The 21,467-nt window shown below is 44.7% G+C and overlaps 1 protein-coding gene across 2 annotated transcripts in view; it reads left to right on the forward strand.

Moving 5' to 3' along the window:
• nbas (NBAS subunit of NRZ tethering complex) overlaps window positions 1-21,467 on the forward strand; it is a 118,829-nt gene that overhangs the window by 15,627 nt on the left and 81,735 nt on the right. For both annotated transcript variants that reach the window (XR_013792341.1, XM_079529003.1), the window contains exons 7-14: window positions 3,676-3,809; window positions 5,204-5,337; window positions 7,689-7,787; window positions 13,081-13,219; window positions 13,943-14,008; window positions 15,833-15,961; window positions 16,830-16,893; window positions 18,673-18,866. Coding sequence is in view for 1 of the 2 variants with exons in the window: in XM_079529003.1 (XP_079385129.1) it covers window positions 3,676-3,809; window positions 5,204-5,337; window positions 7,689-7,787; window positions 13,081-13,219; window positions 13,943-14,008; window positions 15,833-15,961; window positions 16,830-16,893; window positions 18,673-18,866 (959 nt within the window). In the remaining variant the exon portion in view is untranslated. The remainder of the gene's footprint in view (window positions 1-3,675; window positions 3,810-5,203; window positions 5,338-7,688; window positions 7,788-13,080; window positions 13,220-13,942; window positions 14,009-15,832; window positions 15,962-16,829; window positions 16,894-18,672; window positions 18,867-21,467) is intronic.

A 21,467-nucleotide genomic window follows, 5' to 3' on the forward strand; every position in this document is an offset into this window, starting at 1 on the left:
GCTAGCCAATAAGGGCCCTGTGTTGCATGTGGAGAATGGTGTAGGTTAGTGTGTGTGGTGTAGGCGAAGGGGGTGGTGAGAACATGAGGGGGATGTAGCACAGCAATCGGTGACCCCTACATTAAGCTGTGTTGCTCCCAAGATGCAGTGCAAATGCGTGTTGTAGCAACCGTAGCCAATGGGAAAACAGGATGCAGTGTTGCCAGGTCCGCGAATTGTAAGCGAGTTGTAAGTAGCGTGTTGAATGGCATTTTTTCTGGGCTAGTTTTCATAGACCTGGCAACAAATTAGGCGGGGGTGTCGGTGCTTGTGGCGTGTTTGTGTTTGTTATTGATATTGATGTTGTTTGTGAGTGTGGACGGGAGGCGGCTGTAGTGGCAGTGCAATGACAGTTTTTACGCGGGTGTTGTTGATTGTGGGCGTGCGGCGCGACATGAGGAGATAGCCGTGGATCGACGCGGAGGGTAAGGCTGTGTCGTGTTAGTGTGTTGTTGCAGTGTGTGTTGCAGCGTGTTGCAGCGTGTCAGTGACGTAGTAGCTGGTGCCTTTTGTTCCTGTGCGTGCTTTTGGGGACATGTTTTCAATTGTAATATAGGATGTACAATTCATTCATTCATCCATCCTAACCCATTTTGGGCGGGAACCTCTTTTGGTGTTTTAAGCATTAATTCTCTATAGAAGCTTTAGAGATGCAAGGCTTTGAAAAGCCTGTTATAATGGAGGCTCAATGGAGCTGGATTTAAAAATCCCATAGCTGGTGAGGACGGAGACTCTCCATAGCAAACGGAGCAATAGAGATTATAAACTGACACCACGCTAGACAGGAACGCCCAAAAACGTCACATGGCTGCCAATGCAACTTGGTCCAATCCTTAATCACATACGGACAAACATCTATGCCGATGCTATCTAACTTGCGGAGGTAGCGTGCCTTGTCCACGGGCAACAGATCTTTCAATGTATGGCATTGCAAATACGTTTGATAATCGCTACTCTGCTCAATATTGTTTTGAAAATGCCGCAAATTGCATTGCAGTGAACGAGCGAAAATCACAACTTCCCCCGTTTGTGGGCGGAGTCACAGTTTGAGGCGCTGTTTACGCGCCGTGGTGTCAGTGGAATACAAGACAACTCACCCCGGTGCTTGCCCGTTTTTCCTCCCGGAATTTTCCCCAGTGAGGGGGAGAACTTTGTAATATGCTATTGGCTGTTTGTATTCTTTTTGGACAAATATAAAAAGATACTCCTGTGGAAAGGCTATATTATTTTACTTATATTGACCCTATAAACAATTTAGTATTATTTAGTATATGTAAGATTTTTCCCACTCAAATGGTACCTCGTCAGATAATCCCCACATAGCCTACAACAACTTCTGTGAACAGACTTCACTGTAGTAGCTTTTCATAAATTATATTTGTATATAAATTATAGTTAGATAAATTCAAAGTCCAGCCGTCTGCTGTCCAGCCTCTCCCACCCCTCACTGGGGAAAATTCCGGGAGGAAAACAGAAAAGGGGTGAGTTGTCTTGTTACCTGTCAGTGTATGCACATGCATGATTTTCCCATCAGGACACGCCCCCCTCATCTAGACATTGAGCAGCATGGAGCGGTGTTGGAGTTTGGAAGCGCTCGTTGGAAATCACTCAACCGTCCTGCCGTACCACCTGTTTCTAAATGTCACATAATGCAGGAGGCAGGAAAATGTCATTGAAAACAAGCACTCCCAAACTCTGACACTTAGAAAAATAACCAAATGCAGGGCATTTGTTGACAGAAAGTAGCTCATAATGTTTCTATGGTGGATTTTCATGAAACAAAAACTTACTGTAGATAGAAAGAGGATAATTCAAGCTTTTCGTTCAGCTGCAATGTTGGTGAGTTTAACATTGTTTAATGCAATCAGACAGGACCTTTCTGTTTGGATGAATGGGCTGTCAAGGCCAGAAAGTAGTTTTTTGCCACTCAGTGGGCGTTCCTGCATAACTTCCAGGTACGATGATGTCACACGCATAGAGCACCGAAGTCCTGACGTCACTGTCAGTAGAGGGCGTCAGTCCCCAGGTTCGTGTACTTTTTATTTGCATTGTAATCTCCATAGGGGGATCTTAGATCGCCTCATATAAGAACTGTGTTTGAAAAATAAACCGATCACCCCGGCCTTTTCACTCATATGGATATGAAGCATCGACTGAAGGTGGAAATGTACAAATATACCCAAAGAGTAACAAAATAAGCGTTAGAAACGATTCAAACAACCCAGAGACTACATTTCCGGGTAGGCAGGGTGGCTGCATCTGCCCGTCGCACAACATAAACTGAATGTTAATTACGTTTATTTTTATTTTTATTTTATTGATATTTAATGTTTCGTGGTTAGTACGAGTCGAGTCACCACCAGCTGAGCTTACGTCAACGAGGAATCTCAGGAACGCAATGTGTTGACAGCTGGGCGTGGCGTATATCAGCAGCGACATTGCCTTCATATGTAGTTTCAAGGCTTTTGCGGCCACATTAATTCCATTTTCTCCAGAAACTGGCTGTATCAAATATGAATGGACATCATTAATGACGCACAGCCACTCCCCTGACAGAAAGGCCGGGGTGGTCGGTTTATTTTTCAAACACAGTTCTTATATGAAGCGACCTAAAATCGCCCTATGGAGATTTCACTGCAAATAAAAAATACATGAACCTGTGTATAGGCGCCCTCTACTGAAAGTGACGTCAGACTTCGGTGCTCTATACCCTCTGTACTAAAAGGTAAATTGACGGTCGCCGCGTTCATATATGGAGTATACGGTTGTCTACGTACATGTAGGTAGTGAGCACATTTAGTTCCCTAGCCTATGGCTACGATTATAATTGTAGATGGCAGAGAAAAAAGTTAAAAGGATAATAAGACAAATATGCCTTAAAACATTATACTTGCCGTCTATAACTCAAATGAAAAATGAAAACACCTTAAATATTTTATTTCTTTCATAAATAGAGAATCTTTTACTTAATAGGAACTGCTCCCGTCGCAAGTTGACGATGTCATATGCCCATGTATATGGAATGCATGTGCTAATAAAATGTGGGCTAATTAGTAAGGCCAGACGGGGCCTCGGGCCAGCCCAGGTAGGGCCCAGGTAGGGCCCAGGTAGGGCCCAGTTAGGGCCCAGGTAGGGCCGGGCCTTAATTTTCGGGCAGAGTTGCTGGCCGGCTCCATATATGCAGATCTAGGTGATGATGATCCAGTCTTTCCCCATGTATGGCTATCCAGGGTTTGATGAGGACAGTGTCGTGATCTTCAAAGATCTACAAGCTAACAACGCGTTGCCAATCGACACGTTGTTAGCTTGTAGATCTGTTCTTGTTGCACGCGCACAAATGGGAGATACACGCTTGCAAGTCAAGTCGCCATGCAGGGTAAACTTGATAATAGATAGGGGACTAAAACACGTATGAAAAACAAATAAATCAATATGTTTTTAAACGCTCCAAAAAATATACTTCCTGAATTATATTGTGTGTGTGTGTGTGTGTGTGTGTGTGTGTGTGTGTGTGTGTGTGTGTGTGTGTGTGTGTGTGTGTGTGTGTGTGTGTGTGTGTGTGTGTGTGTGTGTGTGTGTGTGTGTGTGTGTGTGTGTGTGTGTGTGTGTGTGTGTGTGTGTGTGTGTCGTTGACAGTGCCCAAGGACCCTCACCCACAGTGGCGCAGGGTGGCATGGAGTCACGACTGCACACTGCTGGCGTACGCCGACAGCACGGGCACCGTGCGCCTCTTCGACCTGATGGGCAGCGAGCTCTTCCTCATCCCCCCGGTAAGAAGTACAACTCTTCCTCTTCCTCATCCCCCCGGTAAGCAGTACAACTCTTCCTCTTCCTCATCCCCCCGGTAAGCAGTAGAACTCTTCCTCTTCCTCATCTCCACGGTAAGCAGTACAACTCTTCCTCTTCCTCATCCCCCGGTAAGCAGTAGAACTCTTCCTCATCCCCCCGGTAAGCAGTACAACTCTTCCTCATCCTCATCCCCCCGGTAAGCAGTAGAACTCTTCCTCATCCTCATCCCCCCGGTAAGCAGTACAACTCTTCCTCTTCCTCATCCCCCGGTAAGCAGTAGAACTCTTCCTCTTCCTCATCTCCCCGGTAAGCAGTAGAACTCTTCCTCTTCCTCACCCCCCCCAGTAAGCAGTATAACTCTTCCTCTTCCTCACCCCCCCGGTAAGCAGTAGAACTCTTCCTCTTCCTCACCCCCCCGGTAAGCAGTAGAACTCTTCCTCTTCCTCACCCCCCCCAGTAAGCAGTATAACTCTCGTTAAGCGCTCGTTTAAACCATGATTCTTGTCATTTTCTTATTGACTTTCAGGGCCCAGGTCTGACAGAAGTGTTGCAGATGATCTGGGAGCTGCTGTAGTCCTTTACAGTTGGACAGCAGCACCAGATCATCTGTAAACAGATGATCTGGGAGCTGCTGTAGTCCTTTACAGTTGGACAGCAGCACCAGATCATCTGTAAACAGATGATCTGGGAGCTGCTGTAGTCCTTTACAGTTGGACAGCAGCACCAGATCATCTGTAAACAGATGATCTGGGAGCTGCTGTAGTCCTTTACAGTTGGACAGCAGCACCAGATCATCTGTAAACAGATGATCTGGGAGCTGCTGTAGTCCCTTACAGTTAATCTCTGTGTTGCCGAGGCCGATAATGCCAGTGAGTCCTCCAGTGATTTTGCCAATTCATTTATATAAATGTTGAACAAGGTTGGACTTCTTAGATCGTTGCCCTGCATTACTCCTCTACTTTGGGGGAATACATCTGTTCTTTTGTTGCCAATTCTTACTGCACATTTATTATTTTTGATACATTGTTTTAATGTGTTTTTTTCCCCCACACCACCATTTGGAACAGCAAAGCCCTCATGCCAAATTGAGTCAAATGCGTTTTCGAAATCTACAAAGCAGGAGAAAATGTTGGATTTGTTATGATCCACATGTTTTTCTACGAGGGTGTGTAAATGTGGTCGGTCGTTCGAGGTTTTGGTCTCTCTCTCTCTCTCTCTCGCGCTCTCGCTCTCTCTCTCTCTCTCTCTCTCTCGCTCTGTCTCTGAAAATCCACCTTTCAGCAAGCCAAATGGAGAGGAAATGATCCCTTAAGGTGGCCTTACACTCTCTTTCTCTCTCTCTCTCTCTCTCTCTCTCGCTCTCTCTCTCTCTCAGGCGGTCAGTTTCCCAGGTGATTTCAGCTACGCCGCGGCCGGTCTCATCTTCCTGGAATACACGGCCAGCGCCCAGTGGTCAGCCGAGCTGCTCGTCATCAGCTACGGGGGTGGGCTCAAGAGCTACCTGGTCAGGTGAGCACCAATTGGCTACCGGGGGCGGGGCTCTAGAGGTGTGTGTGTGTGTAATTAGAGGTGGGAGGCATTTGTGGCAGATTTACTCCTTGTCCTCACAAAGCACTGGCTTGTTTTTATAGCTGCGTCTTTTAGTGCGCACACACACACAGACACACACACACACACACACACACACACACACACACCACACACACACACACACACACATCTCTGTCTATTTGTCTGTCTTTCTCCTACTACTGTTATCATTGATTTCACAGCATTGTCTAGCAATCTAACCTCTTAAAGGAGAATTCCATGCTAGAAGGCTTTCTTACCTTTCTTTGTAGTTGTTACGTCCCCACCAAAGAGGTCCAGGTGTTTTTTTTGGTGCAAAAGCTCCTTATTGACTATTTCCCCTACCATAAGCCCTAAATGAATTGCATTGAATTGAATGGGGCTATGAGGTGTTGTGCTAATTCGCTTATTTCCATCGCTCAAAATTATATATTTTTTGTATATATCCTCTCTTCATAATGTAAATAATATCACAAGCGGCACACTTCTAGCAAATTAGCACAACACATCATAGCTCCATTCAATTCCCATTCCCATTCAATGCAATTCATTGAGGGCTTATGTTAGGGGAAATAGCCAATAAGGAGTTTTTGCACAAAAAACACCTGGACCTCTTTGGTGGGGACGTAACGACTACAAAGAAAGGTAAGAAAGCCTTCAAGCATGGAATTCTCCTTTAATACTGCTTCATATTTAGTGCTGTCTCATTTATTCAGACACCCAAAGAGCTGTTTTGCCACAGAGTCTGAAACTTGATTTAGTCCACTGAAAAACTCCCTAACACATTTATTGAGACGCCGTTTTATTTTGGGACTTGTCGAGCCTTGCTATTGAGGCTGTTGGCGGCCCATGACGTCGTCATGTCTAAACAAGAACAAACATGATTGTATTTAATGACAGGACAATGTTATGTTCATTTAATTTGATTTGGTGGTGCTCAGCCACAAACTCAGTCATGATACCGGTTCCGTTCAGAATTTGTCGTCTCGCGATCTTTCAGAAAATAATAGAAAGAAAAAACATCAATACTGGACTCGATAAAAGCCCGGATCAATAGAGCGTCGCCGCCCCGCCCCCTTTCATGACGACGCCAGGCCCATAAAATGAATCCCAATGCATTTTTTCCCATAGACATTTCAAAAAGTTTTTATTTAAAGACCTTTAAGCGTCGTACGAAGCCAACTCGAGTCGTGACAAATCATGACAACAAACACAATATTTTGGACCAAACAAATAACTACGAAGAAGAAAGAAAAACAACAAAAAAAGTATTGTAACCTGCCGTTCTAATTCTTTGTTTGGCCCAAAACATTGTGTTTGTTGTCATGATTTGTCACGACAAGAGTTGGCTTTGTCCGCGGCGTATAAACGTCTTTAAATAAATACTGTCTGAAAAGTCTATGAGGAAAATTAACGGGGATTTCTTTTCCGGGTCTCTCGAGGGGGCGGGACTGCGACTGCTCTATAGTGTGTACCAAAATCTCCTTGAGGGGGCGTCAACATATGTGTCACGTGGTAGCGTCCGCCATACTTGTTGGCTTGTCTGGTTTGTTTACATTGAGCGACTATCCGGTGTGCTTGTATACGTTCTTTTTTTTAACTGACCTCACAATGGTGCAGACTTGCTCAGTAAATAAGTGCCACAGCAGGTCACGTCGAGGGAATGAGCCAGAAAACGGAATTAGATGTTCATCTTTCCAGCATGGAGACAGCATCAAGGAACACAGATTGACGAGTTTACAAAAATACGTGGAATGTCTTGGATCTCGGCTGTACGGCGCACGGGCGCAGAGACATAACGTTCAACAAAGTATCTAAGCACAGCCGTGTTTGTTCACAACATTGTCCTTGTCCTTGTAATGTATTTGGGCCCGACGTTCTTTCTATCCATCCTGGTGTTGGTTCACTATGTTGTCGCCAAGAACGAGCTCAATATTTACAAAAACATACCACCGTCACTCTATTCTGAGTGACGGTGGGCTAGAATCTAATGCCAACGAGAGGGCCGTCCCTAGCTTTTCAGACGCCGCCCCCCTCTTGGTGACGTACACGTTTTCACACTATACGCTATAAGCAGGAACGATTAAAACGTTCATCATCAATACAAAAATGTGCAAGCTCCGTCCCCATTTGTAAGCGGAGGAAATGCTGATCTGCAACTTTAACGATGCATCGACATCAACGCTCTTAACTTGTCTTATAATATACTCTTCTAACACGTGTGTCCTTTTCTCAACCCCCCTCCCTCTCCCGACCACACACACGTGTGACTCTGCCTCTCCCCCTCTCAGCGTGGGAACCAACCAGAGCTTCCAGGAGAACCACAGCTTCAGTTTCTCCGCCCACTACTCCCGCGGCATCACGACGGCCGTTTACCACCCCGGACACCGGTGAGTATAGTGACCCTGTGACCCCGTGACCCTGTGACCCCGGAGTCCAGCACCATTATGTGACTCTCTTTGATACAGAGACGGTCACGTGCGGCAAGACGGACGAGCTGTTCAGGAGAGGAGAAAAACTAAACTGTTCTTTCACTGTATTTCATGTCAAGGACTCCAAAAAAATTATATGTAATTGGCCGCCGACCACCCCCCCCCCCCCCCCCCCCCATCTGGAAATACGTTGTTCCCGGATACCCCTCGGAAGCAAAGATTTGAGTTTAAGGCCCCTACACACTGTAGGAGTTTTAAAGTTGTCGGCGAGTCATCAGATGTATTTCACACTACAGTCTTTTTTTTTTAATCGGCTGTCATTATATCTTTGTGGCTTTCACACTAAACGATTGGTCGCAGACTAGGCATCACACACTGCAAGAGTTCACCAAGATGCGATCAAGACCCGATATTCATTTGTTTTTATTTTATCATTTTTACATCTCACGCACGTGCATGATACGATGACCGACATGATGCGACTTGCGAGACCGACACAGAGGACGCCTCTCTCTCTCTCTCTCTCTCTCTCTGTGCATGCCACACACACAGGCAAATGTTTGTGACAGCGTGTAGTGTAGCCTACGTGGGCTGCAGTGAGACAGGACGTTAAATCTTGATTTTCATGAAATAACTCTCCGTCTCTCTCCACGCACGCACACAGAGAGAGAGAGAGAGAGAGAGAGAGAGAGAGCCCAAAAGTTTGCTCCGATGCGGTTTTGTCAACATTATTCAAGTGAAATGATTTGGTTATGGTTTATTTAACAGCAACATTGGGCTAATGCTACCATGTACGACACAGGACAGGGATTTACCCAAGGAATAATGGTTATATATTATCATCTGATCATCTATCGATACAGGTGACATGACAGACAGACAGACAGCAGTGCTGTGAGCAGTGTGCTCTCATTGGCTGTAATACAGGCCTTATCGGGGCGCAGTCGCAACCCAGTTCATACTGTATGATATCCAGTCGGCGACAGTCAAATATCAAACGTGCTAGATGTTCAGAAATGGTCGGGGAGGCGTCGGCGAGCGCTTTTATCGGCGCTGGATCTTCTCGCAGCTCCTTTCACACACAGCGAGCAAAACCTTGCCGATCAAAGACCGATTTTAAGTCAGATTGGGGGGTTTTGTCGGCGAGCTCCAAAAATGCTCCCGACAGCATAATCGGAGCAAATATCGGGCAGTGTGTACGAGCTATTAATAGCACAGACAGACTCTTCACATACTAAAACAGTGGTTCCCAAACTTTTTCATGTCAAGGACCCCCAAATTGACACTAATCAGCCCCGCGGACGCCCCATTTGAAAAGATATGCCAGGGACCCCCATAAGAGATTTTTACGGCTCTAGCAGTGATTCTCAACCCGTTTAATATCAAGGACCCCCAGTTTGTCATGCATTAGTCTATACTGACCCCCATTTAATGGCATTTCTATCTCTGGGGCCCCCAATTTATAGTGTAAAATCAAAGTTAATTTAACTCTGAGAGTGTACAAGTTCCACTTGTACAGTTGGGTGCCACCGATATTGTCCCTTATCATTTGACCCATTTAGGCCTGACCTCAAAATCTTAAAAAAATCTTCTAAATCCTCCAGTTTTCTGAAATAAATATTTTCACGATTTTTCAAAAATAGCAGACCTACAAGCTACAAGCAGACCTACAAGCTCGTAGCGCGCCACTCGGTGGCGCGCTATGAGCTTGTAGATCTGCTATTTTTCAATAGCTAAATTATAACATAATGTTTAAAACACCAAAAGGGGTTCCCGCCCAAAATGGGTTAGCTGTCCTTTTGCGCAGATCACGCAAAACTCAGCAAAAAGAAAAGGACAATATCGATGGCCTCCAACTGTACACTCTCAGAGTTACAGACCCATAAGGTCCCAAACTATCATTTAGCTGGGGACCCCCTGGAGCTCCCTCAACGACCCCTGAGGGTCCCCGGACCCCACTTTGGGAACCGCTCTACTACGGCACGTCTGAAATAAATGTCAGAGCTGAAATCGACATGTAAATGTAAATAAATGCTTAAACATGTAGCTAGGTGTAATTTTGTTAAAGGGACACTTCACCCTTTTTGAGAACAAATATATGTTAATGACGTTTAGAAGCTTTAGAACAATTTCCTGGGGGTCTTTATGTGTGTAATATGTGGTTTTGGATATTTTAGATTGTAGTAGTGAGCCCGGTGTCTCTGATGTCATGGACACTGGGCTCACTTCCTTCCTGGACTACATGTTGTCTCAGTAAGACAGCCCTCTCCCTATCCACAAGGAGGAGCAGGGCACCCAAGAATTATGGGAATTGTAGTCCAGGAAGGAAGTGAGCCCAGTGTCCATGACATCAGAGACACCAGGGTCACTGCTACAATCTAAAATATCTAAAACCACATATTACACACATAAAGACCCCAGGAAAGTGTTCTAAAGCTTCTAAACGTCATTAATATATATCTTTTTGCAAAAAGGGTGAAGTGTCCCTTTAAGAGTCCACAGAAGTGAACCTTTCAGGCCTGTTTTCTCAACTCGCTGTTTTCTCCTTGGCCATTCGTCGTTCTGAAAAGGGGGGCTCTATAGTTAAAGGAGAATTCCATGCTAGAAGGCTTTCTTACCTTTCTTTGTAGTCGTTACGTCCCCACCAAAGAGGTCCAGGTGTTTTTTTGTGCAAAAACTCCTTATTGGCTATTTCCCCTACCATAAGCCCTCAATGAATTGCATTGAATTGAATGTGAATTGAATGGGGCTTGTGCTAATTCGCTTATTTCCATCGAAATAAGTAGTAAAGTGTGCCGCTTGGGATATTATTTACATTATGAGAGAGGATATATACAAAAAAAAAAAAAGTTGAGCGATGGAAATAAGCGAATTAGCACAACACCCCATAGCCCCATTCAATTCCCATTCAATGCAATTCATTGAGGGCTTATGGTAGGGGAAATAGCCAATAAGGAGCTTTTGCACAAAATAACACCTGGACCTCTTTGGTGGGGACGTAACAACTACAAAGAAAGGTAAGAAAGCCTTTTAGTATGGAATTCTCCTTTAATTGATACGTTTTGATAAGGTTATCGATTAACCGGTTACTTGATAAGCGGCGTTTTTGTTAAAATTAAGATTCTGAGAATCTTAATTTCCCTCAATGTCTTAACATACAAATCTACATTTTTGCCGATATACAGAAATACAAAAGGCATATTATATTCCTTAATAAAATATTTATTTGACCATTGACGGTACAGGGCCAGGCGATGGCGTCTTTGTATGTGCGTTCCTCGGCCACACACGCACGCACGCGCGCGCGCAGACAGTATTACATTCACAGAAAACCACCCAATGATACCGCGTCATTTTCGATTAATTACGATTCGTTATTAAATGTCAACCGACTACCGACTAATTTCTTATCGGCGATTAATCGATTAACGATTAACTATTAACCCATTCTGGGCGGGAACCCCTTTTGGTGTTTTAAACATTGTTATAATTTAGCTATTGAAAAATAACAGATCTACAAGCTCATAGCGTGCCACCGAGTGGCGCGCTACGAGCTTGTAGGTCTGCTATTTTTGTAAAATTGTGAAAATGCGGCACAAATCTTTGAATATATATTCCTTCAGAGTGAACGTTTTTAACTCAAATCTTTGCTTCTGGGGGTGTTCACTGGAACAACATATTTTCAGATGGGGGTCGGCGGCATATTACATATAACTTTTGGGGTCCTTGACATGAAATATTGAGCACCACTGATACAGAAACATGAGGCATTTCAGAAAACTGTTAAAAGGATTTAGAAGACATTTTTTTAAATTTCGACGTCAGGCCAAATTGTGTTAAAGGTATATTCAGTGATTTGACTTAATTCAAATATCACTTATTTTTTCTTTTTTTCTGGATAATCCTCCCTACTATAGAGTGTGCTGACCATATAAGGAGTTCCTCCCTGTCCCCAGTGAGCCCCTGGGGTCAAAAAACCCTAGTTTCAGTTTTGGTGGCGGGTGGCAAAGCCTTCATCCAATCAGGATGAGAGGGGCCTTCCTCCAATCATGATCGAGTGGGGGCGGGCCTTGGTGCACATGCTGTTGGCCTGTTGCACTTCCCCCCACTGTAGAGCGTGCATGTGCACATTTTGTTACCGGGGCGGACTGGGTGGTTTTCCAAATCACCCAAATCACTGAATGCTCCTTTAACATCCCTATTTCCAATTTCCTGACGTACTATATCCGCTCGCAGAGTCTCTCTAAACACTTGAACCCATTTAGGCCTGACTTCAGATTCTAAAAATGTCTTCTACATCCTGACTGTTTTCTGAAACAGCTATGTTTCTATGTCAGTGGTTCTTCGATGTTTCTAAAATAGCAGACCTACAAGTGTCGCCACTCTCTTACTAGATTACTCTGGTTTCCATGAAGCCCTTTTTAGCGCATTTTTTATTTTGCACTTGCACCCATTTTGGGCGGGAACCCAAAATGCTGTTAGCATTATGTCATGCTTTAGCTATTGAAAAATAGCAGATCTACAAGCTCATAGCGCGCCACCAAGTGGCGCGCTACGAGCTTGTAGGTCTGCTATTTTTTTTTAAATCGAAGAACCACTGGCATAGAAACATAGCTTTTTCAGGAAACTGTCAGGATGTAGAAGACATTTTTAGAATCTGATCTCAGGTCAAAATGGGTTATTAGTGAGCCCACCTGGGGAGCCAGAGCCCCTGGTTGTCCCTGGAGCCCCATTTGTGCATTTCGTTGATTCAATACAGCCCCAAAGTTCAACCCCGTCAAGCGCAAAAGCGTTTTTGTTTTTGTTTTTAAACTTGAGATTAACCCATTTTGACCTGAGATCAGATTCTAAAAAATGTCTTCTACATCCTGACAGTTTCCTGAAAAAGCTATGTTTCTATGTCAGTGGTTCTTCGATTTTTCAAAAAAGCAGACCTACAAGCTCGTAGCGCGCCACTCGGTGGCGCGCTATGAGCTTGTAGATCTGCTATTTTTCAATAGCTAAAGCATAACATAATGCTAACACCAAAAGGGGTTCCCGCCCAGAATGGGCTAAATAAATGTCAAACAATATGCATCTCACTTGATTGGCAAAATCACGCCACCTACTGCTTATTTCATGAACTTATTTCACATTTCCCAAGAATCACATTTTATCGGCGCATAAGCAACGAGGAAAACATGTGCTTTTTCTTTTTTTTTCTAATTTCGGAAAACATTCGCTTCCCATACTGTCTCTCTCTCCATGTCAGGCTGCTGCTCATTGGAGGATGCGAGTCATGTGACGAGGGCGCGTCCAGAGCGTCGCGCTGTGGCATCACAGCCTGGAGGTCACTGTCGGGGTCACCGTACTACAAACATGTGAACAGTTACTATGACGACGTCAGTGGGGTGAGCGGCGAACACACACACACACACACACACACACACGTGCCGTGCTGAAATAACCCCTTTTTGGGCGGGGACCCCTTTTGGTGTTTTAAGCATTAAGTTATACTTTAGCTATTGAAAAATAGCAGATCTACAAGCTCGTAGGTCTGCTATTTTTCAAAAATCGTGAAAATGTGGCGCAAATCTTTGAATATATATTCTTTCAGAGCAAACATTTTGAACTCAAATCTTTGCTTCTGTCCCTGGAACAACATATTTTCATATATTTTTGGGGGTCCTTGACATGAAAATGTATGAGATCGACTGACATAGAAACATGGCTTTTTCAAGAAAACGGTCAGGATTTAGAAGACATTTTGTAGAATCGTCCTCTGTATCGCGGAACATCCACGCCCATTTCCCCACCATAAATGGTTTACCGGGCATTCTAACGTGAAGACGTTGCGTTACTCCCATGGCTGGGAATGGACAGATCTAGGTTCAAGGTTCAACTGTATGGTCAACAAGACCTATTTCAAGTAAAAGGCACGTCAAATTCATTGTGTCAGTGTTGACTTTGTCGACTGAAGCGAAGACGAAAAATATTCGTCGACTACCTGTTTTCACTGACGGAAACTAAATTAAAACTAAGCTATGATGTGTGTGTGTGTGTGCTTGTGTGTGTGTGTGTGTGTGTGTGTGTGTGTGTGTGTGCTTGTGTGTGTGTGTGTGTGTGTGTGTTAGTCTCAGAAGAGAGGATTCTTCAGGCTGCCCAGCCTCCGGCTTTTCTCCAGACAAGGAGATGAACAGGTACCTGTCTGTCTGTCTGTCTGTCTGTCTGTCTGTACGTCTGTCTGTACGTCTGTCTGTCTGTACGTCTGTCTGTCTGTACGTCTGTCTGTCTGTGCGTCTGTCTGTACGTCTGTCTGTACGTCTGTCTGTACGTCTGTCTGCCTGCCTGCCTGCCTGTCTGCCTGCCTGCCTGTCTGTCTGTCTCGATTCAATTCATATAGAAATGAGCGTTGTAACAAAACAGACATGATGTGAATGGATGTTATGTGTGTAGAGACTACATACTGTATCATTTTTAGTGGTACCAAGTACCCCAAACACACATGCCACCGAATGGTGATCGCGTCTTAATTTGACCTACAGCGCGACACATTGGACTGGCTCGCTGCAACGGAGGTTTTGGCGGCGGTCAATTAGTTAACCCATTTTGGGGCGGGAACCCCTTTTTGGTGTTAGCGTTGTGTTATGCTTTAGCTATTGAAAAATAGCAGATCTTCAAGCTCGTAGCGCGGTACCTGGAACAACATATATTCAGATGGGGTTCGGTGGCCAATTACATATAATTGTTGGGGTCCTTGACATGAAATATTGAGAACCACTGATATAGAAACATGAGGTTTTTCAGAAAAAAATACTTTTTTTATTTCGACGTCGGGCCTAAATGGGTTAACCCATTTTGGGGCGGGAACCCCTTTTGGTGTTTTAAGCATTATGTTATGCTTTAGCTATTGAAAAATAGCAGATCTACAAGCTCGTAGCACGCCACTTGGTGGTGCCCTACGAGCTTGTAGATCTGCTATTTTTGAAAAATCGTGAAAATGCGGCACAAATCTTTGAATATATATATATATATATATATATATATATATATATATATATATATTCTTTCAGAAGACTTTTTAATTTAATTTAATTTTAAGACGTCGGGCCTAAATGGGTTAAGGGGAAAATGTACGAATATGGATATGAATAAGTAAACGCAGTGATTCTCTGGCGAACACATATGTGTCCAAATTTGACTGAGGGACTGCCATTGGATTTTTTTTGAATTTCCGTTTTTTTTCACGTCATAATGAAAGCAGGGAATCATACATAGCTTCAAATTTGACATATTGGTTGTTCAGTTTGACCCACCCGTTTTGGAGACATGGCTTATAGAGTCAGGCTTGAAAGGTTCACTTCTGTGGTCTCTAACATTACACCTAGCGACATGTTTAAGCATTTATTTCATATTTACATGACAATTTCAGCTCTGACACTTATTTCAGACATGCTCTAGTTCTAGTCTGCCTATACTATTAACTCATTTTTGGATAAAAAACAAAGTTTTTCTCCTCTGGTGAAAAGCTGGAGGTTGCACGATGGCAGGCTCTCAGTCAAATCTGGTCACATATGGACATATAGACAGACCCGTATACATGATATGAACACAGATAATACACACATTTATCAATACAACAAGTGTTATCAATATTGAATGGAAAAGTAATGAAAACCCTCTTTTTTCCCTCCTTTTTGAGCGCCTCCTATGCCCAGCTTTGTCTGTTTGTGTGAACACATAACACAAACACGATGATTTGATTGGCTGATCACCCCATAGCGATGATTTGATTGGCTGAGCAAAGTGCATATTCAAGATAATATTGAGGGCAGAGAAGCGAAGACGCCAAAAATGGATTGACCCGGAATAACATTTTGTGATGATTTGATTGGCTGAGCACGGAATGTGATGTATACTGATGTATGATAAGTGTCTGTGTCTGTGTCTGTGCGTGCGTGCGTGCGTGCGTGCGTGCGTGCGTGCGTGCGTGCGTGCGTGCGTGCGTGCGTGCGTGCGTGCAGGATGGAGTGTTCCGGTTCAGTCTCAGTCCGGACGGCAGTCTGCTGGCGGTCATTCACTTCTCTGGTCGTCTGTCTCTCTGGGAGATCCCCTCGCTCAGACAGAGAGCCTCCTGGAGCCAACAACTGCAGGTGTGTGTGTGTGTGTGTGTGTGTGTGTGTGTGTGTGTGTGTGTGTGTGTGTGTGTGCGTGTGTGCGTGTGCGTGTGCGCGTGCGTGCGTGCGCGCCAAACATGCAATTAGGGATGCACCGAAAGGGAAATTCTTGGCCGAAACCCAATATAGGAAACAGTTGGCCGAAAACCGAATATGATTAATATTATATATCTTTTTTCCTACCACTGCTGTACCTTAAAGTTACCTGATGTATGGCAAAATAAATGGTTATGGCAAAACGTAACTTAAATAATAATCACTATTATGGGTCCATAAAACATCTATTCATCTCTTTTGAATGCATTAATTGCATACACTATTCGGTGATATCTTTTCTGCCTATTCCGGCCGAAACTGAATAGGCCGAAAAAGCATTTGAACCATTTTCTGCCGAATATTTTCTGCGGCCGAATATTCGGTGCATCACTACATGCAATGTTGCAGGGCCCTGAGAACCACGCTGCATTGGTGAATGCAAGCGGACCATTTACAATTTAGGCAATTAGCAGACGCTCTTAATCCATTCTCGGGGCTTATGTGTACAGTATTAAAAAAAATGATGCTGCTATATGCATATTTGTTCTTCAGAAAGCTTAGGTCAGGATTTAGAGGGCTTTTTAGAATCGGCCTCAGTCCAAAATTTGCCCAATATTTTGTGGGTCCAGAAAGCTATGCTCTGAGTCTATACGGTCATGCATTTCCCTCAAAGTTCTCTCTCTCTCTCTCTCTCTCTCTCTCTCTCTCTCTCTCTCTCTCTCTCTCTCTCTCTCTCTCTCCCCCCCTCCCTCCCTCTCTCTCTCTCTCTCTCTCCCCCTCCCTCCCTCTCTCTCTCTCAACCTTGCAGCCAGGATTTGAGGAGATCAACCCGGAGTGGAATGCTTCTCTGGAGAAGAGGAAGAAAATAAAAGGTGGGTTTTTGAACGGCTGTGTTGCAGCTGACACGAGCAATGCCATCATCCTCTTAAATGATCGCTGATAGGCCTTAAAGGGATAGTTAAGATTTTTTTGAACGGAAAGGGCCTTTCTGTGTGGAGTTTGCATGTTCTCCCCGTGTCCCCTAGGGTAGGTACCCTCACATGTTCTCCCCCCGTGCCCCCTAGGGTAGGTACCCTCACATGTTCTCCCCCCGTGCCCCCTAGGGTAGGTACCCTCACATGTTCTCCCCGTGTCCCCCTAGGGTAGGTACCGTCACATGTTCTCCCCCCGTGTCCCCTAGGGTAGGTACCGTCACATGTTCTCCCCGTGTCCCCCTAGGGTAGGTACCCTCACATGTTCTCCCCGTGTCCCCCTAGGGTAGGTACCCTCACATGTTCTCCCCCCGTGCCCCCTAGGGTAGGTACCCTCACATGTTCTCCCCGTGTCCCCCTAGGGTAGGTACCGTCACATGTTCTCCCCCCGTGTCCCCTAGGGTAGGTACCGTCACATGTTCTCCCCGTGTCCCCTAGGGTATGTACCCTCACATGTTCTCCCCGTGTCCCCTAGGGTAGGTACCCTCACATGTTCTCCCCGTGTCCCCTGGGTAGGTACCCTCACATGTTCTCCCCGTGTCCCCTAGGGTAGGTACCCTCACAGAAAACATGCAGTAAATCCTGGTCTCTAAAACTACCTCCCCCTGGCCAGCCGGGGCGCCTGATGGAGGGGTAAGGTACTGGTCGGAGTAACGTGTTCCTTCCACGCGCTACTCCCCCCCCCCCCGCTCTCCCGCAAAATATGAACGCTTTTTGGATCATATATCGTATAAATTAAAACGATCGCAATGTAAGCTAGCAATGTAAAGTAAACCTTTTTAGTGGATTGTTTCCGGGTCATGGGTTTCCGAGTAAAAGCGGCCATGTCTTTCCGGCACCCCAGAGCTCCTATTTTGAAGGACTTCCGGCACTGATTGTTATCGTGCGATACGAGTCTCGCGTTAACGCAGCACGTTAACGCCGATAACGGCCCAGGCTCAGCATTAATATATATATATTCAGAGATTTGCGCTACATTTTCCGAGTGCCGCGCTACACGCTTGTAGATCTGCTATTTTTCAACAGCTTAAAGTAATTTAACATAATGCTTACAACACCAAACGGGGGTTCCCTTCCCGTCCTGAATGGGTTAATCCATTCTGGGCGGGAACCCCTTTTGGTGTTTTAAGCGTTATGTTATACTATAGCTATTGAAAAATAGCAGATCTACAAGCTCATAGCGCGGCACCGAGTGCCGCGCTACAAGCTTGTAGGTCTGCAATTTTTGAAAAATCGTGAAAATGCGGCACAAACCTTTGAATATATATTCTTTCAGAGCGAACGTTTTTAACTCATCTTTGCTTCTGAGGGGTTCCTGGAACAACATATTTTCAGATGGGGGTCGGCGGCCAATTTCATATAATTCTGGGTGTCCATGACATGGAAATGTCTGAGAACCACTGACATAGAAACATGAGGTTTTTCAGAAAACTGTCCGACATTTTGTAGAATCTGATCTCAGGTCTAAATGTGTTTTAACCCATTTTGGGGCGGGAACCCCTTTAGGTGTTAGCAAAAATAGCAGATCTACAAGCTCATAGCGCGCCACCGCTTGTAGGTCTGCTATTTTTTTTAAATCAAAGAACCACTGACATAGCAACATAGCTTTTTTTCAGAAAACCTGTCAGGATGTAGAAGACATTTTTAGAATCTGATCGGATCTAAAATGTGTTTTAACAGAGAAGGAGCAGTACTTCCCCCTGGTGGACGTGAGCTGGTGGAGCGACGGCGCTCTCATCCTGGCCCGCTGCTCGGGCTCTCTGACCGTGTCGTCGACGCGCACGCTGCGCAACCTGCTGGGCAAGTCCTGCGAGTGGTTCGAGCCGGCGCCGCGCCTCACCGCCGCGCACGACGGAGGCTTCCTCAGCCTGGAGGTACAGTAGCGGTGCTGTTGATTTAGTGACGGCACGTTTTTATATATTGTGGTCTTTTGAATGGTTTTTCATTTAGTTTTACTGTACTGTTGATTTAGTGACGGCACATTTTTATATGATGGTCTTTTGAATGGTTTTTCATTTAGTTTTACTGTACTGTTGATTTTGACAGCACATTTTATATGATGGTCTTTTGAATGGTTTTCATTTAGTTTTACTGTACTGTTGATTTTGACAGCATGTTTTATATTATGGTCTTTTGAATGGTTTTCATTTAGTTTTACTGTACTGTTGATTTTGACAGCACATTTTATATGGTCTTTTGAATGGTTTTAATTTAGTTTTTTAGTCACGTTTTGGTCACCTGGAATGTTTTTTGTGTGTTTTAGTGTCTAGTTTTAGTCGACTGAATATCGTGAGATTTTAGTCGACTAAATCTACAGTTGATTTAGTCGACTAACATTGGCGGGCCTTGATGCCGTCGTAATGGCTGATTTCACACATGCTGGATCTACAAGCTCACAACGTGTCGCAGCGCGACACGCTGTGAGCCTGTAGATCGGCTATTTTCAGCACGCAACCAAGTGTAAAATGACTTGCGTCTTTCACTTATACTGGATCTCTTGTCCAATAGTCCCTTCCTAGCATTTTTGTCTAGTTTTTATTGGTTGACGAAATTGTCAATATATAGCTTAGTTGTCATTTGGTTTCCATTTTAGTTTTCGTCAGTGAAAAAAGGTAGTCGAACATTTTTTGTGTTGTGTTAGTCAACGAAATCAACACTGCTGGAGGTGCAGTACTCTGAGGCGTGTGTGTGCGTGTGTGTGCGTGCGTGCGTGTGCACGTGCGTGTGTGTGTGTGAATGAATGCCTTTTTTATTTCCGTGTCTTGTCATAAAAGACGCATCCCTTACTTACGGGATTATAAGTAGAGATGTCCCGATACTGTATCGGTATTGAGAAAAGTATCGGATCGGCCCTTACTTGTCATATCGGGTCATATCGGTATCGGCGAATATGCCAGTCTAACCACAGATCCGACACAGGGGTAAGGTACACTATGGCAGGTAAATAACATGTTGGGACATGTGGAGTTTGCTTTGGAGTGGCCCAAACTGCAAGTTCACATTTGAGTGAGTAGTCTGCTATAAACACAACACGAGATATGTAGCTAGATAGCTATAAACACAACATGAGATCACGACACTGGTATCGGTATCGACTAACACAGAAATGGAGGTATCGGGATTGGATCGGAAGCGAAAAAAGTGTATCGGGACATCCCTAATTATAAGACACCAAACACATGAATAAACAAAATAACATTCACTTCCTGAACACAGAAACTACACAACGAGAAAAAGAGTTTGAAAAGAAAAACATTTTGCAGTGCAAACAGATGTGCTACCACACTGTTGTAAAAATACAACATTTCTAACGCATGCTCTTATTTACATTTGGGGAATATCTTTCACAATTATATCATATGCACATGTCCTAAAACATTCTAATGATCACCCAGTTGCATTTTACATACCTTTTTGTGGGGGATTCCGTCCAGTGAAAAAGAGAGTTGTTGTGCCTTCAAAAGATTTGAAGTTGTGAAGTGTCCTGCCTCTCTGGCCAATGGCATTGCAAGACAATAGAGGGTATGCGCGTGACATCATCATCATCATACCCGGAAGTTATGCAGGAATGCCTACTGAGTGGCAAAATGAGGTCTCAGCTTACCGGGTATTTTACAATGGTTGGGAGGCGTAGGCAGACCCGACGCGCAGCGGAGGGTCTTCTACCCTCCCAGCCATTGTAAAATACCCGGTAAGCTTGGGGCCTTTATTGCTTTTCTAAAACGGTTACAAACATATAGCAATATTAACCTAATAAAACTATTAAATTCACAAAAGTAGCTACGCTTTGCGCCACCAGAGCGAGCCACATCACTTCCTTGTTTTGCTCGGCAAGTAGGCTATGTGACGGGAGAATAGCGCTTGATGTCTTTACAGGGCCGCCTGGAGCCACACATTCACAGTCATATGAGCCGGGCGGTGCTTAGACGCCCGCATGGCATGGGTTCCCGCACGTGAGGCGTGCGTGCGTGCGTGCGTGCGTGCGTGCGTGCGTGCGCACGTGTGTGTGTGAATTAATGCCTTTTTTATTTTTTTTGCCGCACGGCATGGGTTCGTAAGGCAATCAAGCGCTCCCCTTCCCCAGTGCAGCTACAGAGCTGCGGAATCAGCTGGGAATGATATAAAGTGATTGAAGGTGTGGGTTATCGGTGAAATTTACAACGGTCACGTGACGGTAACCAGCCAATCAGAATCAAGTATTGGGACTAACCGTTTTAGAAAACTACTTTCTGTAGCTGTACTGGGGAAGGGGAGCGCTTGATTGCCTTACGAACCCATGCCGTGCGGGCGTCTAAGCACCGCCCGGCTCATATGACTGTGAATGTGTGGCTCCAGGCGGCCCTGTAAAGACATCAAGCGCTATTCTCCCGTCACATAGTCTACTTGCCGAGCAAAACAAGGAAGTGATGTGGCTCGCTCTGGTGGCGCAAAGCGTAGCTACTTTTGTGAATTTAATAGTTTTATTAGGTTAATAT

Source organism: Electrona antarctica (assembly GCF_951216825.1).
Source record: "Electrona antarctica genome assembly, chromosome: 18".
Lineage (NCBI taxonomy): Eukaryota > Metazoa > Chordata > Actinopteri > Myctophiformes > Myctophidae > Electrona > Electrona antarctica.